The sequence below is a fragment of the Chiroxiphia lanceolata genome, chromosome Z (genome assembly GCF_009829145.1).
Source record: "Chiroxiphia lanceolata isolate bChiLan1 chromosome Z, bChiLan1.pri, whole genome shotgun sequence".
Taxonomy (NCBI): Eukaryota; Metazoa; Chordata; class Aves; order Passeriformes; family Pipridae; genus Chiroxiphia; species Chiroxiphia lanceolata.
In genome coordinates this window covers 413,533-439,606 of record NC_045671.1, presented here as the reverse complement: position 1 = coordinate 439,606, position 26,074 = coordinate 413,533, and the positions used below count along the sequence as shown (strand labels likewise).

The window sequence follows — 26,074 nt, the reverse complement described above, 5'->3', positions numbered from 1 at the left end:
CATCATTTATCCAGGTTCCACATGCTTTCAGCTTTGCTCCCTTCCACGTCACAATGATTTGAGCACCACACCCAAGCCCACTGCCCTTTGGGAATGGCCCACTCTTTTGGGAATGGCCACTGTTTCCCCACAGATTCTTCTAAAAACTGTTATAAAGAATAGAGATTATCTGTAGGAACTTCCAAAGGCCTAATGAAAGCCAGGCACCAGCATTGCACTGAGGAGCCTAAATCCCACTGAATAATCCAGGATTTAGGCTCACAGGCTGTTGTGCTCTGATTTGCAATGGGAGGCACCAAATGCCTCTCCAGTGTGCATTTGGGGAACAGGAACATGGCTCAGTGCTGAGCTTTTAGCTGTGCAAAAAGGAAAAGGCGTCAGGTCCTCAGTGAGAAGGTGGAAGGGGAGGGCTGGGCTGACCCACAGCACAAGGCCAGGCCCTGTCCCTTGTCTGCAGGGAGCAGATAAACAAATTGCAAAGACTGATGCACTGGGCCAGATCCAAAAACTCTGGCCCAGACTGGGCACCTGTGAGCCACTAATCATCAACACTATCCAGAGACACTGCTCTGCCACCACTGCAAAACAAGCATGGTTATTGCAGGGGGAGCTGCTTGGCCACATGCAGACTCCAAACCTGTTCTACAACAAGAGAGGTACAAGCACAACAGTACTGTAACACTGGGGTGTAGACTCAAGGAAGTTTGCATGGTAAGCAAGGAATTCAGTGGAGAATCACAGAAGTTGCCCACCTTCAAGCTGATGATGTGGCTTTGTGAGGACCATAAAGGTGCTAATTTCAGGGGGCAGGAGCAGAATTAGAAGACAATCATGAATGGCTTTGTTTTTTAATACAAGACATGTAAGTGGGAGAAAAAAATTACAAGAGTAGAATCATAGTAGGATTATAATATGCAAAAATCTGGGAAAGAAAACAATTTTTCTATAGCAGCCTGAGCAATAATACTGTGCAAAACTTGTACTAAGTGGCATCTCAAATATATTGATGTTTCCCTAGCAGTTGAACCCACAGGGCCACGGGTACAGACACAGAGAAGGGAAGATGTTCTTCAGTGAGCTGGGCTGCACTCAGAATGTGGAGATACCAATCCACAGAACGGCTCTAAAATAACCCAGAGATGGCCTAGTTTGTCTTCAAAATCTTGCCCCAGTGTTAAATCTCAGGAACCAAGAGCACAGAATCAGCTCCTTCCTTTGTTGCTGACATCAGCATCAGGATGACTCCAAAGCAATGTCAAAAGGCAAAAGACCAGAGTTACCCCCTGAGGTCACTGGTGCCTGTCACCGCTCCGTGTCCTCGAGAGCAGTCTCACAAGGTGGGACACTGTGACTCAGTGCTCTGAAGAAATGAAGTCTCTGTGTTCTCTGGCCTTCTTGGGCACCATTTTCTTTACAGTCGATGAGTTGGGCAGGTTTTTGCTTTTTGTGGATGCTGCTTTCCTCTGTTTTTGATGAGTGGTTCGGAGAGATTTCAGCCCCAGCATCTCACAGTACTCATTGCACTGGTGCAGGGCTCTGAACTGCTCAATGAAGGAAAACGAGCAGTTGCCTTTAAACCCTTTGTATCTGTAGCAACAAAGAAAAAAACAGCCAAATGGGATTTCAAGATTCATTTTCAGCACAGGGAGGCAGAGCATGGTTTCTGACTCACAAGCAACTTGAAAACCTTAAGCAAGTGTCCTCCACCCAAGCTGGCTCAAGAAGCACTGACTGTCACAAAAACTCAAACTGAGCCTGTGAGAGGTGAAGGGAACTGGGTTACAAGCAGTGACAGAAGAGGGAAAAGCATTACAGAGGCAAAGCTCTCTGGGTCGGGTCCTGGCTACTGTTCCTCATTACATTTAGTTGGGAATACAATTGTCTGCTGGTTATTTTTGTCTCAGTAACACACACATGAAATCCATGCTACATCATTCTCTGGGCACAGTTGTGCTGACCCCCATGAAGAGATAAGGTTGTTGCACGAGGTGTTATCAGAACCAGAAGCTATTTACATCCAAACAGGTACATAACCTCCAAGCTAAGCTCCTCCCTTCCCCTGGCTGCCTGCAGGATCTCCAGGAGCCAAGCCTCAGCGTGGCAATCTCTTCTATCCAGCACCAAGCCCAGCTCCAGAACCAGCCCGAGCAGAGCAGGCATTGCCAGCAGAGAGCAATGGCTTTTATTCATTTGCCATGAGTGTTCAGTGAACCACTGGGCCTTTCCAGCCCGTGCCAGCCCCTTGCCCTGCCCTGGAGTGTCACTGCTGGTCACAGCAGCACAGCTGAGGGCTCTGTGCAGCCTTGGGGCAGATCTGCTCCCTCTGCTCCCTGAAACCCTCCATGTCTGCTGCAGGACCGACCAGAGGATTCATCCCTCCAGCGCTGTGCAGGAATATTACTGAGCAGTGACCTTCAGGACTATCCATCAGGTGAGGAGTGTCAGTGCTCTGTGACTGTGTTCATTTGGGGCTACACAATTACCACACTTTCCCTCTCTGTTTTTCCTAAGTAGCCATTTTGTTGCGGCTTAAGAAAATTTCTTCTTATGTTTTTCTCATGCTATATAATTCTGATAATACTCATTTCTTTGTGGAAATATCTTGAAGAGAAAGTTGAGCAACAACAAATCCACTTTTCTTATGAAGTAAATAAAAGCCTGTCTAAACAGCTTTGCTATTTGTGTTTGAGACTTGTCAATTCCTGCGTGTCTTTGAAGGAACATCTGCACAAAGAGCAGAAACAATAACACTTGCTCAGACACTTTAAACGCATAATTGAATGGTTTGCTAACTAACTTTAGCTTTAGAATTCAACAAATGCCAAAAATATTTGCAGTATAAGTAAGAGCATGAGCATCTTGCAAACAAGAGACAGAACATTTACATTAAAATCACATGATTATTTTGATTTACTAGCTTTGCTCCTAAATCAAGCCACCCTCATTTCCCTTCTCTAAAATAATTGGTTTGCTGTGCCCCAGGTAACGCTCCTTGTCCGTGTGGGACCTGTGAGGCACAGGTAAGCCTGGTTTCACTCTGCAGTGTGCAGACAGCCCCAGGGCTCACAGCAGGCCATGGCAGAACTAAGCTACAGATGTGAGACCACAGGTTTGCACGAGTTGTCCACCTCTGTGCTGTTTGCTAGGCACTGCTCCCCCCAGCCCCATGTGCTCCCAGACAGTGTTTGCTCTGCACAGCTCCAGTGACCCTCGCTCTGCTCAGTGTGGCAGGGCCTGGGAGCTCCATTCAAACCAGGCAGTGCTGTTATACCTGTGGGGTGTGACTGGGGAAGATCCACTCCTGGAGAGCCTCCATGGCTTCTGAACTGCACAGCCTGCCCCACCCTCTGCGGGCTCATGCTCAGAACACCAAACACGGACCACTCCCAGCCTGACCACCACCAGGGTTCTTTGCACAGCACTTCTCATCACCCACAGCTGACTCAGAAACAAAAGCCCCAGAGAAGTCCAGCTCCCAGACTCGACAGCTGGGGCTTGGCCCAAACCAGATTTTCCCTAAATATGAAGGGGGAATGTTGTATTTGCTCCCAGGCTCTGGGGGACAAATGCCTCTGTTGCCACGTGCAGTAAAGCTAAACTTGTCAGTGACCCAGAAGCAGGCAGAGTTTCAGATCCACACCTGGCAACCAGCACTGCTGCTTGGGTCACTGTGCTCCTGATTCCCTCCTTTGTGTGCACCATTCCTGGATAAATCCCTGAGCACTCGTGTACAGTTCTAATCTGGCTCACCGCGTGCACTTAGAGCCAGGCACTCTGCTGGGTTATTTTTGTTTCTGTTCGCCAAAGAAGCCACCGAATGGCTGATTTTAAGGTTCGGCTGCCTGGCTCTGGTGCACCCCAGTGGCCACATTAAAAATGCTTCCCAGGCGTTCCGGTTCTTAGCTCTGCTTCGCCCTCTGCTGACATGAGCATTGGCTACACGACTCTGCTTTGGGCTCCTTTGGTTTCCAGATCCCTGGGAGAACACACATAGTAAGGACAAACGATCAGAATTCGTTTGAAGAGTGTTAATTCCTGACACTGTCCAGGAGTATAAAACCAATCAGTTCTGTATCATCTCTAACAGCACAGCTCGAGCCACACCAGTCCCACACTCCCTTTGTGTCTCAGTAGGACCATGGGCCCTCCTGCCACAGGAGCCAGACCAGCCCTTCTCTCACGCAGTCCTTGCATCATCTCTTTAAATTCCCCACGAAAAGGGCAACACAAACCTTGGCCCCCTTTGGGGCAGCTCCTTCCCAAGCTCCTGCAGCGCTGTGGTTGCCTCAGCCCCTGGCAGCAGGATGCAGCCCCAGGGTGTGGAGGTGGAAGCACTTGTGTTTGCAAGAGCTGTGCAGTGTGAGCCCAGCTGAGCTCAGGCCCCAGCAGCACGAGCTGTTCCTGCTGGGCAGCACAAGCACCAGCCTTGCCTTGTGCCCAGCCCCTGTGTGCTCAGCCCCACCTTCCTCCAGCTGAAGGCCCACCCCAGCCTCCCCTGCTGTCCCCAGAGCCCTCCGTGTCACCCGTGAAATGCCCCGTGATGCATTCTGATGGCCTGTTTTAAGAGAGGCATGAAGAAAAAGCAAGGCCCAATCCACAGCGTAGCCCCACCCTTTTAGCATAAAATAAAGGTGTTTCCATTACAGGTGGGTCTCCATAAATATGAACAAAAAGAAGTTAAAGACCAGATGAGGATTGTTTTCTCCTAGGTTTAAAACAAGACTAAATTTCCATTGCTCCCTCCACACCCCCGTTTACCTGTGAAGAGACAGGTGTGTAAAGCACAGCCCCATGCTGAGAACTCCCACTGCACTCACCCTTTGGCCAGGGTTGCTATGCCAACGTCCGTTAACTTCATCCCCACACCTACAGGGCAGAAGGAAACACACAGCTCAGGTTACACTGGAATTTCTGGGAATAGCTTCAGATACGGAGGCAGCAAATATTACTTATGGATTCACCTTTTCCATTTTAATTATTTGTCACATTTTTTCCAAAGCATTTTAAGTGCCCCAATTAAAAACAGGATGCTTATGCTCTGTGTCACCAGCAGTTTCTAGAAGTCAGGCTCATACACTCTTTTATGGCTGTCAGGGTGATAAACAGAGCACAGCTTGTTTCCTGTGCTAAGATTTTGTTCTGTCTTCTCCCTTTAAATTACTTCAGGGATCTCGTTTAGATGCCTTGCTGCTAATTTTCCTGCCTTCTCTTGTAAAAGAATACGGGATATTTTCTAAGATTCCAAGTTTTTCTGGTTAAGAAGGGCCAGTCCCAAGTACTTCTGTGCACACTGTGCAGGTGGGCACACCCACAGGAGCTGAGGGAGGATTTAGCAAACACAAGCTGGGCGTTTCTTTTTCAGGGAACATGTTTTTTCAAACCTAGTCAGGACCTGAGTGTGGAGCATTCCACTGGTCAGCAATTGCTGGTGAGTAAATATAAGAAAAAGGAAAGGACTGAGTTGTCATTAACACCTGAAGGCTTTCACTCACAAGCCATTTCCTTAAGCTCTGGGTGGTGAGCCAAAAATCCAGATTTGACTCATATTGAGTGTCCTGATTCACTAAGGGCACACATGGAAGAACAACTCTCCCCTTAAGAGTATAAGATTTGTTTTTCTCTTCAAAACTGTCTTCTTACAAGAATGTAAAGTAGGTAAAAATTGCTCCTCCTCAGGCAACTCACCTTGCAGGTCAGTGACAAGCAAGTTCCCGCTGGTCTTCTCATACACCCAGTGCTGGAAGGTGCAACACTTCTGGCCAGCCTCAGAGTCCCTTCTCAGGAAGTTCACTTCCTTGCCATCCTTGACAGAGTATTTCACAAACTCCCCAACGAGCTCCTCCTCCACTGTGGCATAGGGGATGTTATTAGCAGGGCGATGAATAAGAAAAATCGGAATGATCCTGAAATCAAGGGATAGAAACTAGTAAAATTCAGAGAATTCTTTCAGTGAGGGAATAAGGAACAGACAAAAGTGTGCAGTAATCTCAGAGAGTGAATGAACAGTCTAAAACAAGCCAAGAGAGCTGTAACACTGTTCCCAGGTTTCTTCTTTAGCACTCCTAGCAGTCAGTGGGCTGCCATGGCACAGAACACTATATATAAGCATATACGTATACAAAAAGCTACATATACTCACTCTGGTACTTCCCCAAAGCCTTCCAACGTTTCAGCTTCAGCTGCATACAACTTGGCATACTCTCTTGCAGCATTTTGGACACAGCACTCCTGCGTTACAAACAGATACGCCAATGGAGTATTGCTCAGAACACTTCACAGCTCATCGCTTTGAAGATGTTGGAGCACAGTTCTTCCCCCCCCCGGGGCTCCCCGAGGCCAGGGGCAGCTCACCTGCAGGGCCAGGTTGTAGTTCTTCTGCACGAGCTCCTCCCTGCTGCCGGTGCCGTGGCTGAGGGCGCTGTGCACCTTGAGCACGCAGGGGTGGCCGGGCGCGAACACGGGCGCCAGCCCCTGCCTGACGCGGCTGCGGAACGCCCGCCGGTGCATCCCCTCCCCGAAGTGCAGCTCCTCCGTGGCGATCACCCCGCGCAGGTTCCCGCCAAAGTAGCTGTCGCTGATGGAGTCTTCTCGGAACAGCAGCTGCATGAATTCGATTTCTTCCACGCCTGAAACACAACGGGAATTTGTTCTGCAGGCACGGGGAGAGGGGGGACGTGGGAGAGCGAATGCATCTCTCCAGAGGGCATTAAAAAATGCTCCACGGAAGCAGAACACGGGGCCTAACTTGTGTTACTGGGGGCTGGGACCCTGCTCCTCGAGTGGCAACTGCTTCACTGCCATCTAAACCCAGCGTGGAGCAGGGTGGCAGCTCAGGGTCGTAAAGACAGAATATACAGCGTAGAAAACGAGTTTGTTACAGTTGAAATCAAGGAAGACTATGGATTTCACCCCTTTAAATGATCACTGGAATCCAAATGGAAAAATATTCATAAGGGGGAAAAAAAGTGGTCAAGGTTAAGCACTTAGAGAAAGTAAAAAATTCTAATGGCACTTCAAGTGTCTCTAACCATAACATTTCAGGAAACATTAGTGAAGAAGATAAATGGGAGAACTACAAGGAGTCCTTCCAGCTGCCCCTTGCAGTCACCTCTGGTTTAGGCTCTGTACGCTACTGCCTCTCTTTGAAGCACGGAGGAAACAGTGCACAGAGAAGACCAGAATCAGGATGCTCCTTAATTCCACCTAAAATTCTCTCTTGATCAAAAGTTATACAGTCCTGTTACCTGAAAAGTCCTGCCTTTATTTGCACAAGGAAATAAATGTTTAATTTTATTCTTTGAGAAACAGAAAGCAAACTCAGTGGGCCTGCTGGAGCCCAGGATCACTGCAGGGTGCTCAGGAATGACAAAGCCATTGGCAAGGCACTATCTTTAGCTGCAGCACAGCACACACGCTGGCTGTCACTGAACATGAGCTAACATATGGGGAAAGCATTCCAAAGCTTCATGGCTGGCTCTCTCCTGGAGTACAGTTACACAGCAGGGGACCTGCAAGGACCCAGAGCTGCCAGGGCTCTGTGTGTGTGTCTGTGTGATTACACACACTTCACACTTACCTTCATAACTCTGAAAACTGGAGAGACGCTCCAACACTACAAGGAAACAAAGAAATTCATTTTGTAGTAAAAACTATGAATGGAAGCTGACATTATTAGTAATCCCAATGAAAAACTGAGGTTTACCTGCAGCAGTCAGATGAAACTCAGCAGTCACCTTTCCATACATGTTACTCAGGCAGCAATAATACATTCCCTGGTCTTGGTTACTGGCCTTAGCTATTTCCAGAGAGACAGGAGAGTCATCCTGAGCACTGCAACAGAGTATTTCATGTTATCACACGTTACTTGTTATCTCTGGAAAAACTGGTAAATTTGATCTCTCTGCACTGTTTGTTTGTTAAAACACAGCCAAATTATTTAGCAGATAATGACATGTATTAACACTACAACAGATATTGCAGTACAACAATCAAAATCACAATAGTTAAAACAGAATCAGAATGACATGGGAAGTTTAACCAATTCAGGCAACTTTTTCTCTCCACTTAAAAGAACCTCTGAGGAGACACCTTTCTACAAAAGGAAATATATATTATTTTTTTTTTGCTTTGGGTAATGTTAATTTTGTATTTTTGAAACATTATGAACAGATTTTAAGAGCTATGTGATCAGATTGTCATTACTACTATGGAGGAAAATAACTAGTTTCATTAAAACTGAATTTTAAAAGCTGGATCCTGATAATGGCCATCCTCCTCTAGATTAAATGAGTTTCAAACTGAATTTGATATTTTAAAGTACTTGAAATTTGGATGAGACTGGATGGGAACAGGCTGAGAGGTGATGGAATGCAAAGTATGACCAATATGAGTGCACTGGGAGAAGATCTGCTTCTTAATTACCCTGCTTAAACTTGGGGTTTGCACCTACTGCACTAATCCTCTCAACAGGTACAAGAGTGAGTCCCTGGCACATCTTCCCAAAAGCTATTCAGGAACTCCCAGTCCTTCAGAAACATTCACTCACCTTCTCTGCAGCTGAGCCAGTATCTTGGAATCTTTACTCCATGTAATGGTGGAGTCACCATGAATGTCACCAAACTGACAGCACAGCTTCACAGTTCCAGAGCATTCAGGGAACAGCTCTGCTTGGATCTTCTTCAGCAGCCTGGGAGCTGGAAACAGAAGACCCACAATTAAGGATCAGAAGATAATGACATTGTTCTGGCATTTTAACATTTCATGTTAAGAATATGAACACTGACAACCCTAGTAAATAATTGGGACTGCTTGTGCCTGAATACTTGTAACTAGTAGATTCTTTTAGCTGACCACAGCCTTTGAGAGAAAAGACTTAAAGTCCCAGGAGGTGAGGAGTCTCCAAGGTGTTCGTGGAACATACCTAATACCCTGCCAGGCTGGGACTCTGTCAGATGCAAGGATGGCCCCATTTCCTGTAAAACACAGCCCTGTGGAGAGCCCACAGTGGCTGAATATTTGCATCTGGCAGTGTCAGTGGTCTTTGCTCCCCTCTTTACTTTCAAAGAATCAGTTCCCTACCTTTGCAGCCACAGGGCATGGCTCTTTAGCTAAACACTGACCATCCAACAGCACTAATCCAAGAATCCCTCAGAGCACTCGGAGCACTCTGCCCCGTCTGGAAGGGTCCTGCCAGCCTGGATCTCTGCTCGGACCTTTCACTGCCTCACACACTGCTCCAGCGTCTTTGCACGTGGGCACGGCTGAGCAGGAGGAGGGAGGGGACTTGGGAAGAAAGGGAATCGACATCATAGGGAAAGGTTTTGGGATCATGACACATCCCTGTGCTCAAGTGACACATCCCTGCTCGATGTAAGAGATGCAAAATGCAAGACGTTCTGTTTCCTGCTGTGAGAGTTCTGAGCTGCTGAGCCCTGAGTGAGCTGCCACGGCACATGGCCCCCGGGGATCCCGGCCCTGCAGTAATACTGAAGGAATGCTGGAGCCAGCTCAAAGGCTCAGGCACCTGGAATTCAACGCTATGGTTTCCCCCCATTCCCAATTCCAGCCCCAATCCAGTCTAGGAGTTCCCCCACTCCAGATCCTTGGCAGAGTCCAGTCCAGGTTTCCCCCCTCTTCCCAATTCTGGCCACGATCCAGTTTGGGTTTCCCCAGATTCCGACCCCAAGCCAGTCTTATCTGATGCAGCCTGAAAGTTTAAAACATTGTTCAAGCATAGCCTCAGGTAAGGGAAACAGGTCAGGCATTGCTCAGTCACCATTGTTTTGAAGGAACCTGTCTCTCCTCCCACACATTTGGTTTTTAAACTGTGATTAGAAAAGCAGAAGTCTCCCCAGACTCACTGTAATTCGAGTGTCTGAAAAGCTTCACACCTGTGTAACTTACCTTTAGCCACTGTTCAGTCTTGCTCTGATCTATTAAATCATTTTATGATGTGAACAAGAAATATGCAAGAAGGTAAAAATAACATCTTGGTCCTTGCAAAGTATCCATAGAAACAACAAATCCCTCATCTGCCCAGCTGTCACGCTGCTGCTACTCCTGTCTGCATGGTGTTTTACCTGTTAGCAACCTCCCAGGCACTGACAGCAACCTGCATCTCCTTTCAATGACATGTTTCCTATATCAGTTTAATATTGCTTATTTCCTTGGTGTCATTTCTGAGCAGTGGTAACAGGAATGCAGAACCAGCCAGCAATCAGCAGGTGAGGACTGCAAAGAATTATGTTCATCAAGGGCACCCTACTGCTAACAACAATAATACTTTGATAGTAATAAATCCTGTGGTAACCAAGAGGGGGCAGTTGCAGTTCTGCTCCTACACTGGGAGCCACAGTGTAGGAGCATAACTGGGAACACAGCCCTGAGGGAACAGAACAAGTACTGGGCTTGCAGCTCCTACACGTGTGTAATTATATGGTACCATCACACTGTACATCCCTGAAAAGTCACTCCAAGAGACCAATGAGGCAGTGACTATTTCAAACAGGTTACAAAGTTCATAAACTGAATATATTTGCCAGCTGGAAAAAGGATGTTCAGGAGGGTTCAGCCCTGTGGCATGGGCACAGCACCCGTTACTAAGTGCACAAACCTGGCAACAGGACTCCAGGAGGGCAGGACACCTTCAGCTGACTCAGACTTCAGGAGGCTTGCAGTGCATTTCAAGAATCTGAATTTCACACTGCAGCCAGAACGGTAGGAAAGGACAGAAAAGAAAATCAGTTTTCTCTTACCTTTGCTATCCTTTTTCAAAATGAGTTTCCTTTGCTCTTTTCGATCTTCTTTACGAGTCACGCCTGCCTCACTCTTCCCAGACTTTTTAACACAGCTGGGATCCTTGCTGACACTTCCCTTCTCCTCCAGTCGGGGCTTTTTGGACAGAGTTGCTGATGGTAATTTCTTCTTAGCTCCAGCAGCTAAATGCCCACACTTGGTTGTGTCCTGTTTACATTTGATGGGCTCAGGCTCTGCAGCAGCTGGTGGTGTCTGGCAGGACTTGGACCCTTCCTGATTTCTTTGCCTTTCTGTGTTGACTGGGAATGGATCACACGTGGTCAACGCCAAGGAGAATGGCTGAGTTCTGCTGCAGGGGGTTTGCTCTCGAAAACACTGGTTGCTCCCCGAACCTACTGGTGGTAAATTAACTAAACCACTTACTACACTCTCTGCTGTCCTGACTTCTTCCTCTTTATCGTGTTCAGTGGACTTAATTGAATAATCAGCCTCAGTCACCTTGCTGGAGGGGATCAAGTCAGGGCAGGACTTCTCTGTGCTAGTATTCATAATCTGTCTCTGAGCCTGGGAGCTAATTAAAGTGTGCAAAGGAGACTTTGTTTCAGCTTCATCTGGGTTACATTCAACAGCCCTTGGACTCTCGTGTGCATTTTCACACAAGGCTGCTTCCCCCTCAGTCTCTCCAGGTCCCCTCTGGAACAGATCCTGCGACGCTTTGCAGCCAGTTTCCAGCATACTCAAGTTTCTGTTTCCTTTGACTCCAGTGGGTGTGGATCCAGTTTTCACCTGATTTCCTGTGCCAGGACACGCCACTGCTGCTGAACTGGGCAGAAGGCCCTCTGAGTGGCTGGTAGGTGTGAGGAACAGCAGTGTTTCTGTCCCAGTCAGTGGCTGGGAATCTAACTGATCTCCCATACCTTGATCCTCTTCTGCTGTGCTGTGGTGCTCACTTGGAGCCTTCCAGGCCAGCAGGGTACTGGCTGACATTACACTTTGGGAGGCACAGGTGGGATATTCTGAAGAATCTATTTTTAACTCTTCATCAGGCTCGAAGGTGCTGTCAACAAAAAATACATGTTGTTCTGCTCTATAATGAGGGGACACTGCAGTCTGAGTCCCTGAAACCTGACTAACTCCTGAGTCACAGGAAGTTTCAGCCCTGTGTTCATCAGCTGTGTAAATCTCTCTCTGTTCTCCTCCTGGTTTACCTGGTTCACAGTTGGGCACTTCTAGATAAAAATCGCTTAAAAGCAGATCCTTGGAAGAGGGAGTGAATGCTCCTTCTTGTTTTGCTATTTCTGTTAGTTGGTCTGTATTTTGGGGTAGATTCTTATGTGTTACGGTTTCAGGAGTCTTAATTAAAGGAGGCAATTGCATTACAGAACGGTATTTCTGTGCATTAGAAACAACCTGAAAATCCTGACAGCCATTAATTTTTGAAAGATGGCAACTATCAGAATTAGTGGCATTTTGTGCATTCAAGTCTGAGTGATTTCCTTCTTCTCGTAAATTCACTTCATAACTTTTATGTATGGTGTTAACAGAAGAGTGTTCTGCATGTGTAAGCTGACAGGTATTTTCACTGGGGAAAATGTCTTTTTCTTCAGGGAAATAAGCCAGTCCTCCTCTTGCTGGATAACAGTCCCTAAAATGACAGCCTTCTCCAGGTACAGACTCATTTATCCAGGGTATGTGGTGTTCAGTATGAAGTAACTGTCCAGCTGTCCCATACAATGTATCTGACACATCAGCTGGGTTTGCTTGGGGATGTGCTAAATTACCACTCTGAGCACTTTGTAGCCTTTGGGGAGAATGTGCTTCACATGTTTGGGAAGCATTATTAACAGTAAGCTTTCCTTCCCAAGCCACAGTGGATCCACTCCTGTCCGTTCCCGTTGGCCTTGGCTTCAAGCACTCCCCTGGGCTTAAGAGGATGCTGTTTGCTGAGGTACAAATGGACGGTGTCTCCATCTCATTTCCAGCACCAGAATCTACACATGCACCCTCTGTTCCCACCACTTGTGCCAGACAAATGTTTCCTATGGATGCACCCTCGCGTTCTCCAGCTCTCTGAAGGAGGGTATCAGAAACACTGCAGTCAGCTTTCCCAGTGCTGAGGTTGCTGGCTGGTTCTGTGCTGGGTTCCTGCTCTTCCATCAGATCCATTGGCAAAGGATCACCGGAACAGGTCTCCTGCACAAAGTTCAGTTCTCTAACTTCGATATCTGTCGGCCTCGTTTCTAAGCTTGTGATCCCCCTGTCTGCAAATGGGATTTGACAGTCTGAGTCATCTTCATGAAGAAGTTTCCACAGCTTGTCATGCACTGCAGATATATCAGCATCTCCTTTGCACCCAGGTTCTCCAGATTCCAGGACTGACTTGGGATTAGCTTCGAACGCAAGCTCATCACCTGATAGGCTGCAGAGAATATCTGGGTCACTGCTACCATGTATGTCAAACCCAGACCTTTGCTCTCCCTCTCTTGGCTCATCACACAGCTTTGCAGAAGAGAGAACAGCACACAAGCGTTCCTGTTTATCAGGAATAGAGTCTGTACCCCAAAAAGGAAAAGCTGAAATGTCATTCTTTGATCTGTTGCCATTACTAATAATTTCTTGTCCAGAGAAGACTTCTTGGTGACAACCTTCCTTCTTATCCCAAGGAGCACAGTGTAGAGAAGAAGTCTGTAAATCTGCATTCTTTGCTTGCGGTGTGTTTTCAGTAGAGAGCATGTCTGCAGCTGGCTGGCTGGTTCCTACACTCTCACAAGCCCTGACGATGCCTTCTGTTTTGGGCTCCATACAGAGGTTCTCACAATTCTGGGTAACACTTTTAAGATTAGCACCTTGATTCTACAGAGAAGAAAAACAGAGAAATGTAATTAAAAATTAAATATTAAAAATGCAGCTTGACATGGGCCTGAACTAGAGTCCTGGCTTGAAATGTACTTTTTTTTTAGTTTTTTGTTTTGTTTTTTTTTTATATATTTTTCAACAGCCAAGTTTCTGACTTGTACTATCAATCTAATGGATTGAAATCAATCTGGGCATGAGTCTGAAAGGAAGCACGTGTTGTTCCTTAGAGAAGGATTTGTAGTGAAGCATCTCCCATGGGCTACAGTGTGCTCAGGAGAGGCAGGGGCTGCTCAGACTTTTTAGTCTCCATAAGTTCATGGCCAAAGGATTACTGGCTGTAGCAAATATTGCTTTCCTTTGCTGCAAAAGCCACCCACTTCAGCTGCAACTCCTTTCATCCTTTCTGTTTCTCCATTCAGCTTGGGTAGAATGTGGAGCTGACCACATGCTGTGGACAATGGGGAAGGAAGAGATATAGAAAATTGTTGTCAATGACTTTAACTGCTGTTCCCACCACAAGCTCCACGCAGCTGTCACCACACTGCCTTCAAAACTCCTCAGCCAGTGCATACTCACCCAGAAATCCTGAGCCCAGGAGCCTCAGCTCCACACCCCAGTGCCCTCTGACCCCCAGTGCCCTGCTCTCCTGCTCAGCTCTGCTCTCAGAAGGTGCCAGTCTCTAGGTCTTGCAATTTAGACACACACTTTCTCCTGAGTCAAGGGGCGTGTGAGCCTAGATGTGCCTCTGCAGTCAGTTCCAGCTCTCTTCTCAGTTCTGAGCATCTGGACCGAGCCTAGTGCTCCTTCTGCCACTTCCACTTCCCTCTCAAACCTCTGGAAAGCAGCCTTTATTTTCTTTTCCTTACAGGCACAGCAGCCTCAATCACAGCTTTTACTAGGACCTGTGGAATTCCTGCTAAACGTGTTAGAGACATGGTCAATCCATCCCTGCCTGCTCTTGGTGTGGCACTGGACACAGAGAGCCCTCATACCCGTGGGAAAGGGGGCACGTCATTCAAAGAACCCTACTGTCTGTCTAACCCGTGGGACTGTCTATGCTGGCATCTGGGTATCCCTGAACACTGCCAGGGACAGGGGGCTGAACCCTGAACACTGACAGGGACAGGGGGCTGAACACTGACAGGGACAGGGGTTGAACACTGACAGGGACAGGGACAGGGGGCTGAACCCTGAACACTGCCAGGCACAGGGGGCTGAACCCTGAACCCTGAACACTGACAGGGACAGGGGGTTGAACCCTGAACACTGACAGGGAACTGAACACTGACAGGGACAGGGAACTGAACACTGACAGGGACAGGGTGCTGCTGGCTGAACACTGAACACTGACAGGGACAGGGTGCTGAACACTGCCAGGGACAGGGTGCTGGTTGACTGCTAACAGAGCCCAGCTCCTCAATGACACTGCAAAGCCTCCTGGCTCTCTGTACACTCTGTAACATCATACAGCTGGCACAGTTGGCTTTTAGGACCTACTATTAATTGAGCTGCTTTGAAGCACCAGGTAAATAAAGAATTTCACGCTGGTTAGACCACGAGGTCATGAAAGGAGTGAGGAGCCTCCCACCTTGACCATCCAATGGAAGATGTCCCCCAGCACAGCAGCTGCTGCACGAGACACAGTGCAAGGGTTGTTCCAGTTCGAGGCAATCTGGCACTAAGGGGAAGTGTAAATCCTGGGGTCATTAGTGCTGCAGTCCCGTGGCTGCTCTGTACCCTCAGCAGACCCGAGGTCAGCAGATGATTCCCACACGGAGAGGGAAAATACAAGGCCCTTCCAAAGTGGTCGGCTGTGGGGTTTGCTGTGAGCCCCTCACCTTGCTCCTGGCACAGCTCTCTCACACAACAGGCTCCAGCAAACACCCCAGGGGCACTTTACCTCAACCTGTGTGCAGCAACAGCAGCTGATGATTTCTCACCTTTCTTAGGTTATACAGGCAGAACCCTGAGGAGTTTCTGGCTCACTCTATGGGAGCTGTGAGAAGCTGTCCACATTTTCCTTGTGTTACAAAGAACACTTTCCAGGTGGGATGCTTTTGTTTGGCTCATTTTCAAGACCACGTAATTTTGAACCTACACCTAAATTTCACTGTCATTAATGCATGTTTAAAACCAGGGGTTTGATTTGTGCCCAGCTCTAGCCCTTTTCTGGACACCAATCCTTCTTTTTTATCTAATGTAAAGTTTTGGCCATGGAATGTGGACAGAAGGAATCCACACTGCCTGCAGGTACCAAGAGTAACTGGCCAATCTGAAATTTGGCCATGGTACTCACTGGAACATAACAGCTGCTCTTGGCCAGGAGGCTCCTGGGATTTAAATTATTGTACTGCACTTGTGGAAAAAAATAAAACAATGCCTCTGGCAGATCATGGCTGTACCCTGCCAGGAAGCTCTCCGGAGGTTAATTCCAAGGGAGGGTATTCCCCATCATAATGTGCTCCTAAAATGGGACTGAAATTGTATGTCCTGTAAAACCAGAGAAACCTACAGATATTTTTCAGGAAGAAGAATTCAGCAATTTTTGACTGCTTAAGACATCCCAGTGGTGAGATTAAAGTCACTGTACTGTGACTCTACATCCAGAACTGGGAAATGTTTTTGCCCCAATAATCAGACGAAGAAAAGCAACTAGAAAAGGCTTGTGTTGTCATAAATATTTTTTCTGTGCAATTAACTATACACCTTCGAATCAGAAAAGTTGGTGATAATAAGATTAATCGTGGTTTAATATTCACGCATAGGTATTTATGTATCTTGAATCTTTGTGAAATAAAAATGATGATCCCATTTTCCCACTTAGGAAAACTGGTGGAGCATCATACCTGTACATACAGTCTGTCCAACTGTACTGATTGACCCAGCTGTTTCCTACCAACACCATCAAATATGCAAGCACATGGGGAGTACCACTTTGGGGTTTTTATCTTTTAACTGGGTTGCACATTTCAACTGGAATACCTGCTTCTTTCACTGTTTGGTTCTTAAAAAGCAAAGAGCCCCATTCACCTCTGTAACATGAACTCTCTGCATTGAATTCCCCTCATTGTTATAAATCCAGAGCAAACCCCCGTTGATTTGGTTTAGGTTTCCAGCACCATAAATGGAGGACAATTTTGTTTGTTGAGTATAAACTGAAAAGAAAGTAAATCCAAACATTCTCTGCTCACAATAGGTATTCGAGAAACCTTTTGGGTTGAAACATTACTTTGCTAAGACCTGTTCAGTAGCCTCCATATCAGATTTCCCTATCCAGCTGTCCAGAGGCCCATTAGTGCCTCTCACCATTATCAGGCTCACTCTATAATTAGAACAGCTTAGGCTTTACTTGGGCCTTTTTCAAACCCAGATTTCCCTCCCAGCCGTAGCTGTCATTCAGAAGTACACGGACAGTACCTTTCAAAGTAATTTCAATTTTACATTATTTTGTGACAAGCAGGAATAAATGGCATTTAAATCAGCAGAGCAGCTCTCTGCATTAAATGATAAACGATAAACACGTTACTTACCTCGAGTGAGACGTTCTCATCTGGCATCTGATTTTGCTCAGACAGGCCCCGAGTCCTTCTCCTTTCCCAGTGACAGTCTTTATCTGCCTCTTCTGTCTGACACAGACCAGCCTGCCCTTGCAGGCTTTCTGTCTTCCTGGGAATCTGTGTTGAAAGCACACCTTCCTGCCTGGGAGACGGAGTGCTGGATTCCCTGCCCTCTGCTGCAGCCTGGAAAGATTGCCCTATAGTACTTACATACCTGCAAAGCTCTATAGGGTTTAACAACTTGAAAAGGTTTCTTCTCAGACTTTCTGTTAAGGTGCAGACAGTGTGCCGGGCGTTCTCCTCGGGCAGGTCCCTGCCCCCCTCCTGCAGCAGCAGGGAGCTTTGCCCCAGCACGACCCGCTCCATGCCAGGCTCTGTCATTGTCCCTGGAGCCTGATGTGCCCCAGCAGGTCCTGTGCCACTGGCAGCCGGGTCTGCCTCGGCAGGTGCAGGATCCGTGTGCTTTGCTTTCTCAGCTGAGGAACCTGCAGCCAGGTGACCACTTCCATTAGTCTCTTCTTCACTGCTGGGGGGTTCATTTCCAGGGGCTGCAGATGCAACAGGCACTTCGCTCTTGTCTTTGTCTTTCAGACTGGTACTTTTGTCTCGGTGGTGTCCAACAGTGAGAGTCATCTCTGTCTGCAGAGTTGACTGGCTGTACAAAGAGGGGTCTCTCCTTACATTTACTCCTTTGAATTTTGAGTGATGCCCACAGAAGCCAATGGGGGTATCCATAGGCGTAGTGTTATCTGACACTTGGAACACACAAGGCATTTCACTGAGGAAGTAAGCACACCCATCACAATCCTTACCCAGTTTTAGATCATCTTCATCATCACTTTCTAATAAAAATTGTAATTTCTTTTTCCAGATTTCATCTTCGCGCGCTGTCAGCACATCTGAACATTCAAAGTACTCCAGGTCATCATCAGAAAAGTCATCACTTACACTTGGAGCTTTCTCTGTATAAATCTCCAGAACAGCGGCAGGATTTGCAGAATCATCTTTTACAAAATAAGTGGGATTTCCTATGGGAGTATCTGCCTGCTCACTGAGCAGGGAATTCATGGTTAGAGGACTGTCCAACCCAGTCTTTTTACACACCTGGACATCTGCCAGAGACTGACCAGATCCAGGGTGTTCCGTGTCAAGGCAACAGTTGTCTGTGTGACAAGTGGTTACATCTGTAGGGTGGGAAGGCAGCTGTGTGCTGCAGTATTCCTCTGCTCTTGCAGCAGTGACAGCGACCAGACCGTTCCAGTGAAGCAGGTCATCACCATTCTCTGACAAACGCCTGAGGCAGGAAATATTTCCCTGGGATTTAATCGGATTTTTTACATCCATGTTGTCCTCTGTGTTAGGCACGTGTCTGTGGGATTTCTCAAATGGGGACAAGACTTCTGCTTTGCAGAGCTCCTCGAGCAGTAAACGGATGATTTCAGGAGGGTCAGAACCTCGTGAAGTCAGCATGGCTCACCCTCACAGGGTGAACTCCTGTGTTTTGTAAAATGTTTCCCATCTTGCTCATTTTACCCTGAGGTCTCCCACGCGCTCATTTAGGACGACAACAAATTCTGGGGAAGTTTTGTTCTTTGTATCTGGTTGCAGTTCAACAAACGTCATTCTAGCTGTCAACAAAGTGCAGATCTTGCTCTGTGCACCTGCAAATAAAAGAAACCTGAAGTTTAAAATTACTTCTGAAATGGGTATAGCTTTTTTCTAGAAGGTGGTCGATTGACACATACTTGCAAGCATTTTCAAAACCAGAAACCATTATTTAAAAGCCAAGGCCAGACATTAAAGCAGTAACCCTAACCCAGCTGTCTGTGCAATGACAACTAAAGGCAACACATTGCAACTGCCCGCAGTGACCTGTGGCACTGGCACAACAGGAGGCTGTTCCTTGAACTGGCATCACAGGGACATCAATTCCAAACCCTGCTTGTAGAAATACACAGAACAATCAGTCTGGTTAGATTTTATAGGGCTATTTCTGTCTTAAGCAACTTTATTGCTCTTTGGCTGGATGTTTGTCATTTTGGTTTGTCACGAGGTTGGTTGGCTTCAGCTTCTGCTCCTGTCAAGTCTGACTCTCCAACAGCCGTGGCAGTCACCTGGGTGGCGAAGAGCAGGAGGCAAAGGTGGTTAAGGGGAAGGACACGAGAAGGGACAACGTTGGGTTGTGTGACAAACAGTTTGACTCCACGTGCACCAAGGAGCACAGACAAACAGCACCTGGCAACCAGACCAGCCTTTCAGAGCTCTGATCACATTTTGCTTTCCATTTCAACTCTAAGGAATATAAATAATTAACAGAACAAAAATGGAGCAGCAGGGAGTAATCTTTTCCTCATCCGTTTTATTACAGTGCCATGGAATTACCCTCCAGCATTCAGCCATCTCCTCTTAAACATGCATTTGCCTAATGTTCCCTGTTGCACTCTTTTAACTCCGCTCTCATCTTTGCTTTGCAGAAGACCAGATGTCTCTTTCCTCTTTTTCGGAGGGTCTAAGTTATTTTAAAAGCGTGGTAATTTCCCCAGCTGAAAAGAGCTATGGCAACATGTTATTACTACAGATTGACTCATGAAGGGCCTTTACTAAAGCCATTGTACTACACAGTTATCACTGTCTCAGTTCAGCTGCTCTTTGACATGGAGGGGAAAAGAGCTGGCAGATTTCTCCAGATGACAACTGGATTGGATTGTCACACACTGTCAGATCCAACCACAGAAATGAAAGCAAAATAACGTTCCATGAGGAAAGCTGCAGTAAGTGATGGTTTTCCATCCAAGACAAAGAGATTTTTTTTTTTTTAAATCTGGGGAGCAGATAGAAGATATTAGATTTTTAAAAATTCGATTACTGAATTCAGATAGAGACTGAAAAGAGAACTGCTAGTATGACAGCCTCTCAGCTCCGCAGGGAAACACATAAGGGTGTTGCAGCTGCTTGTCTCAAGTCTTGCTCTGGACACCAGTGATGTTATTTGCTGAATTGAGGCCTGGCTCATGACAGGAGACAGTGAAGCACAGCTTTGCAGGAGGAATTAAAACATCAGGGTTTAGCAGGTCATGGTAGGAAAGATGCCTATTTTGGATCTCTAATAGTCTGTAAATATATTTTCCATCTCTTACTGATCAGAACCATGGCACATGTCAGGGAATTTTTATGGTACCCCTTGAGGCAAATCAAACACACGTGTGTGCTCACCAGGCTCTGCTGCAGCCTGAGCTCAACGCCCTGGAACCGAGGATAAGGGAGAACATGATTGTTCATTCAAAAGTCATGCTTCATCATAATTCCACACTGGTTGTGGAAAACCTGTTCGCTACTCATATGAAAATATTGTCTGAAATTCCAACTCTAAATATAAAATTTGACTGCTCAAACTTACTTTCATTAAAATGCCAACGTTTTTCCCAATTTGAAACTTATTTTTATATGTTATTAAAAAGGTTCAATATTTTATCATTTATTCCAATTGAGAACAAAATATTTTTGAAGAATCACAGTTTAACATGGAAGGAACAACACTTAAATAAGGGGTTTTTTTTTAGTAATAGCCATTTTGCATGTACTTTCAGGCACAAAGTCACTTCTATTGATTTCAGAAGGAGCTGCAGGTTTAATCCCAATGTCACCAAAGAGAAAAAAAATTACTGACAAAACTATACAAATTTGATTAAATGTAAGAAATGGTTATTAATTTTCCTCTCTCGCATCACATTTTCCCCTAATTTATTTAGTTATAACCAAAACACAAATCTTCCTTTGTAGGCAATTTTATATTCACAGAAATTATTTCTACAGAAGGCTTGTGGATTTTACCAGTCCAGTAGTGAATTTGTGTCTTTCTGTGAGGTTCATGTCCTCCAGAGTGGGTGGAAAGAATCCCCTTTATGGCCTCTCAGCAGTTTCTTCTGTTATTTGCTGTCTATTCATCATGCAATCTCAGTTCTCTGTGCAGCCCTACTCAGCCCACACCTGATTCAATAGGATTCCTTCCTATCTCTCAGCTGCACTTGCTCCTCCCTGCCCTTCCCAGGATCTGTCTGTCCACCCCCAAGAACTGGCTCCCCTTATCACCACCTCCAGCTCTCCAGGGCCCTCCCGCGCATTCCCACGGCACAATGGGCACCTGATCTGTGCCCACCCCGGATGGAAACGCGCCATGACCCCCAAAGGCCCCCTCGGACCCGCCTCACACCCACGGCAGCACAAAGGAGTGGGAAGGGGGAGCCTGGGGGAGCCCACACACAGATATCTCGGCAGAACACCCCAGGCAATGACACTGATAATTCCACAGTGTTTCACATTCAGAAACACCCTTTCATCAGCTGACACTTTGGTGTGTTTATACCGAGCTGACAGGGGGCCAGGGGTACCTGAACACAACCCAAAGGGAGAGCCCCATAAACCCCCTGTGCCTCAGAGCACACGGGTCGTGTCTGCAGGAACTGCTCTGCCCCGGCCACACCAAGTCTGGCAGATCCCTTGGCCTTAACTGGCAAGGATTCCCTTTCACCAAACTCTGGCACTCAGAAGCCCAGTCTCTCTTCTCTGTACACACGTGCCCATGAGGAGGATGGGGATGTGAGTGTAATGCAGTCTGCTCCCCTCTTCCTGTAGCACTTCTCCAGCAGACAGATCCTGGTTAGAAAGGCAGTGGAGTATTTGGAGCGTGTGCTTTGTTTTTTATTTAGAGCTTCTTGGTCTGAGACAATTTAACTCCCCAACTGCCAGCACAGTTTCCTACTATCACTTCCACTCCACAGGCTAAACTTTGGGATCTGGATTTGTTCTTTTGCAAAACAATTATTATCCCCTAGACTATCCTACTAAATGTTAGATTTAGCGACAGCTGCTTCTTCACGTGCCTGGCATATTATACACATTTCCATACCTCCCTTTAGAGAAGTGTTACACTGACAGGTAGCTAAGCCACAAAGAAAGCTGGTGGGTACAATTAGACTTCACATAAGATAAACATGAAAAATCTCCAAACCAAACCACTAATAACCACAGCACCTTTCTTTAAGATGAGCAGAAATGGCCATATATTATGCAGATCCAACCAGAAAGCTCGCTGGTATGGACAGCAGGATTTTGGAAATATTGATTAAAGGGACAGAAAGCAGCAAAAGCAGAACAGAACCCACAAAAAGAAAAAAAAGCAGAAAGGAATCTCCACTAGCCACAGGATCCCAGGAGAAGTCTCAAACAGGTAGTGTCTAAAAGGTGGGACGAGATGCCTGGGTGTGTATCCACGGCCCAGCTCGTGCTGGCAGGAGCGCTGCAGGACACTGCCCCTCCCTCAGCCCGAGTGCCGCGGGACGCTGCCCCTCCCTCAGCCCGAGCCTGGCACAGGCCCGGAACACACGTGGGGTGTGACGGTCTGGGCCAGGTCCCCGCGCTGTGCCACCATGGGCTGAGGACGCGGAGGTGACTCGCTCTGCACACAGACAGGAGCCCGGCACAGACAGGCTCGCAGTGCTCCAGGGGCAGGGCTCTGCACCGTCTCTGTCAGCAAACACACTGCACTGTTCAACACTGTTCAACACGAGAAGCCAGAGACCACAGGAGAAAGTCAGAGCACGTGTCTGTGAGAACCATGAGAACTAAATTACCTGGCGTGGCAAACACAGCTTAAATGGAATATTACTGCTAACAAAGCTGGTGCTTTTGGCACCCCAGCTCCTGGGTTGCTCGTGTTTTATGACTCTGACTCTTGGTTTGCTGAGAAATAAAGATGCCATAGTCCTAATCACTCTGAAAACCTTACAGATCCTTCCCAAAAATCACTCCAACAACCTCACAGCTCCTTTACAGAAATCACTCCAATAACCTTATGGATCCTTCACAGAAATCACTGCAGCGACCTCACAGATCCTTCCCAAAATGACCAACTACAGCACCGTGTGTATAACACACACCCTGCCACCTGGGAAATCTCAGTGTCGTGCTCCAGTGCCATTATATTCCAAGGTTAATGCTAATTCCCTTGCCATTCTCCCTGGAAATATTTCTCAAATATGCCTTAACTCTCCTGCAAAGTGTCTGCATATGGTTTGTATAGCTGCAACACTCCTCTAAGAAACCAACAGCTGTAATTCCATCCAATCCACATTCCCACCCCACCAACCATTTTATATTTGGGAATACACACATTTTTTTTACTTCCTCATACAGGGCACCTCTCAAAAGAGATTTTTTTACGTTTAGCATTTTTCTTCTTCCAAAGCAGAACAAAACATAGACTTTTCCAGTTATGCAATAAACACAGACATTACACACCCATTTGCATTTCTTAAGTGAGGTATTATATTCCCCGTATGGAAACACATACAATATATTTATGATCAGAAACATACAACTTTACTTTAAAAAAAAAGCTTCCCATTAATGTTTTGCTGTATTTAAATGCTTATTCTCACGTTCTCTCTTTAAGCTTTTTCTTTAAAAGAAATCAAAGATTTTATAAAAAGTTTTCAGTTAAAAGTTTTGTCAACATTGGCATGTTTCTGTGAATTTTCTCAGTTCAGTGCATCCACAAGTACTGATGGAATCACATTCCACATGAAATTTCTGACCCTGCATTCCCAGCCTATACAAGCTTTCCAAAGTGATTGTGCCAGAACGCCATAGAACCATTTTCCAAGTATTGTGATCATGGTTACATTCTTGGCAATGGTTATAGTACCTTGTAAAAGTTAAAATCTCCAAGAGAGCAGAAACCAGAATTCCAGGGTTCAGCTATAACTTTGTGAACTCACAATAGAGCTATGGTGAGGACTCACACAGCAGTGTGCCTACTGCAGAGAGGAACATTTGATGGGGTAGGAGCAGTGAGAACCTCTGCACCCCAGGATACACAGGGATGCATTTTCTACTTGTTTCTGCACCTCACGGGAGCTGCACCTGACTCACTTCTGCCTGAAACCCAAACAGTAACTATAACCACAGTATTCTTCTATGAATCCTTCAATCAAATTGAACACTTGGAGCAGCATATTTGTCAAGGAGTGCACACTGTCAGAAATCAAACTAGAAAAACCACTGCATTACCTAAGCCAACTATCACCAAAATATGTCTTTGCCAAAAACGCTGTGATATGTTGTGGTTCTTCAACTGCCAGCATCCCAGACTTTTTGACAACTTTCCTGTTTTAGTGCCCCACCCACCGTGAACAGCCCCACGGTATAAAAACACCTCAGCTATAATTCACTGGCTAAATGCAATAATAAATGACTGGCTCTGCATGCCTCTAACAAAGACCTTAACATGGAGTAATTAAAATAAGCAATCACAGCACAACTCTTCACACTGTGATCTGTCTTAATCTATTTTTAACATCTGCCAAGCATCTGACCCTGTCAGATTGAGCAATTCATGCAGCCTGAGAATCATCTATTTCTGCTAAGTGACCAGATTTTTTTCTCAGGAATAGAAGAAATTTTTACCTACTGAGTACTAGAACATGCAATATATATTTAGAACAAATAAAATTCATTTTTCAGGATACCTGGTATCACTTACACATTTTTCAGAGAAGGAAGCTTGTTTTCATATGATTTTTGCAAGTTTATATTGCTGAGACTCGGTGGAAATAGTGTAATTTTAGAAACAATGAGCAGAATTCTAAATGCAATGCATTTAAAAAAAAATAAATCTATCAAGATATGGAAAAATTACTATTCTTTAGCAGAAGCAAATAACAAATCCTATTTCCTGTTCAGTAACACTACAAATCACTACAGTAATGTAATGCCTTAAGAATAACGTAACGTGCCCTCATTCCTTTACTCGTCTTTTACGATTCCCAGGAGAAAAAAGCAGCCGAGTAACGTTTGCAGTACAATCCCCCTGCCCCTGAGCCCCCAGACACACACTTACCCACAGGACCCTTCCTGGCCATCCTAGCAGCAGGCTGGGCCCGGGCTGGGACCTGGTGCTGCAGGACAAAGGACGCTGCATTCGTGCATGTTGTTGGGAGCTGGGAAGCAGCCGAGGCTTCGGGGGTGTTCTGCTGCTGTGACCTCGGGGCAGGGAGTCTGATCCCTCAACAGGTTGACTTTTAAGAGAGACGATTTCATTACATGCAGCAGATGGCCCTTCCTGAGAAAACCTCCACCAGACAGGGAGTTGGCAGTGAGGAGAGGGCACATCCTACTGCCATAGAAGTCCACAGGAATTTCCTCGTGGCTGAGAGAGAGAGGAAGTGTTGGCCTTAGCTTTTCGTACTAAAGCACTGGATTGTTTTTTGGAGAGCGTGCCTAACTGCTCTGCTAGGCACCTCGGGAACTTCTTACTTGCTGCAGGTTAAGCACACAAAAGTTCTGCTGAGCATGAGAAAATCCACAGTGCCTAACAAGCAGGCTGAGGAGATCAAAGGTGGACAGTGGACTTTTAACAATCACTTCACAGAAATTCACCCGTGACTCACATCCCTCAAAGGCAAGAAGGCGAATCCTGAAGTAAGGAAGTATTCCCACTCCTGTTACCTAAGGAGCCAAGTCTCACACAGGAGGAACTTCAATGAATTGCACAAACTGCTCTGAGCTCAAGCGATCTGGAAAAGGCTGAAAAGCAAGTTTTGTGCCAGAAATTTTTTTAAGCATTTTGCAATAATGGCAGCTAAAACTGGTTATGAGATACTACCGTGCTAAATACTTCTTGCTCCAAGTGTTATCTAGACCCAGATAGGAAACTGGTGTGTTCAGCAATAAATATAGCACCTCCAATCACCATCATTCAGGAATAGCAACCGGGATATCTGTTTTATGTAACAGTCTAATAGCCAAAATAACCCCCAAAGAAACAAGAGGCAGCAACATTTGTATCACAAAATAGTGTGGGTTGGAAGAGACCTTTAAGGGTCCTATATTCCACCCCCCTGCCATTG

At 46.3% G+C, this 26,074-nt stretch overlaps 1 protein-coding gene across 1 annotated transcript; it reads right to left on the bottom strand.

Annotated features, from left to right (window-relative positions):
• Positions 1–832: 832 nt before the first annotated feature.
• On the bottom strand, positions 833–26,074 carry ALPK2 (alpha kinase 2). The gene is made up of 11 exons (XM_032676182.1): positions 25,066–26,074; positions 17,142–18,829; positions 10,755–13,608; positions 8,546–8,693; positions 7,703–7,830; positions 7,577–7,612; positions 6,352–6,626; positions 6,140–6,228; positions 5,686–5,903; positions 4,818–4,866; positions 833–1,587 (listed from the first exon to the last, which is right to left on the bottom strand). The coding sequence occupies exons 2-11, from the start codon at positions 18,636–18,638 to the stop codon at positions 1,353–1,355; spliced, it is 5,529 nt and encodes a 1,842-aa protein (XP_032532073.1). The 5' UTR covers positions 18,639–18,829; positions 25,066–26,074; the 3' UTR covers positions 833–1,352.

Coding starts and splice junctions, on each gene's coding strand:
- ALPK2 (XM_032676182.1), bottom strand. CDS start 18,638: ATGCTGACTTCACGAGGTTCTGACCCTCCTGAAATCATCCGTTTACTG. Junction 8,694..10,754: donor TTTGAAAAAGGATAGCAAAG/GTAAGAGAAAAC, acceptor TTCTGTTTCCAG/CTCCCAGGCTGCTGAAGAAG. Junction 6,229..6,351: donor ACTACAACCTGGCCCTGCAG/GTGAGCTGCCCC, acceptor TTTGTAACGCAG/GAGTGCTGTGTCCAAAATGC.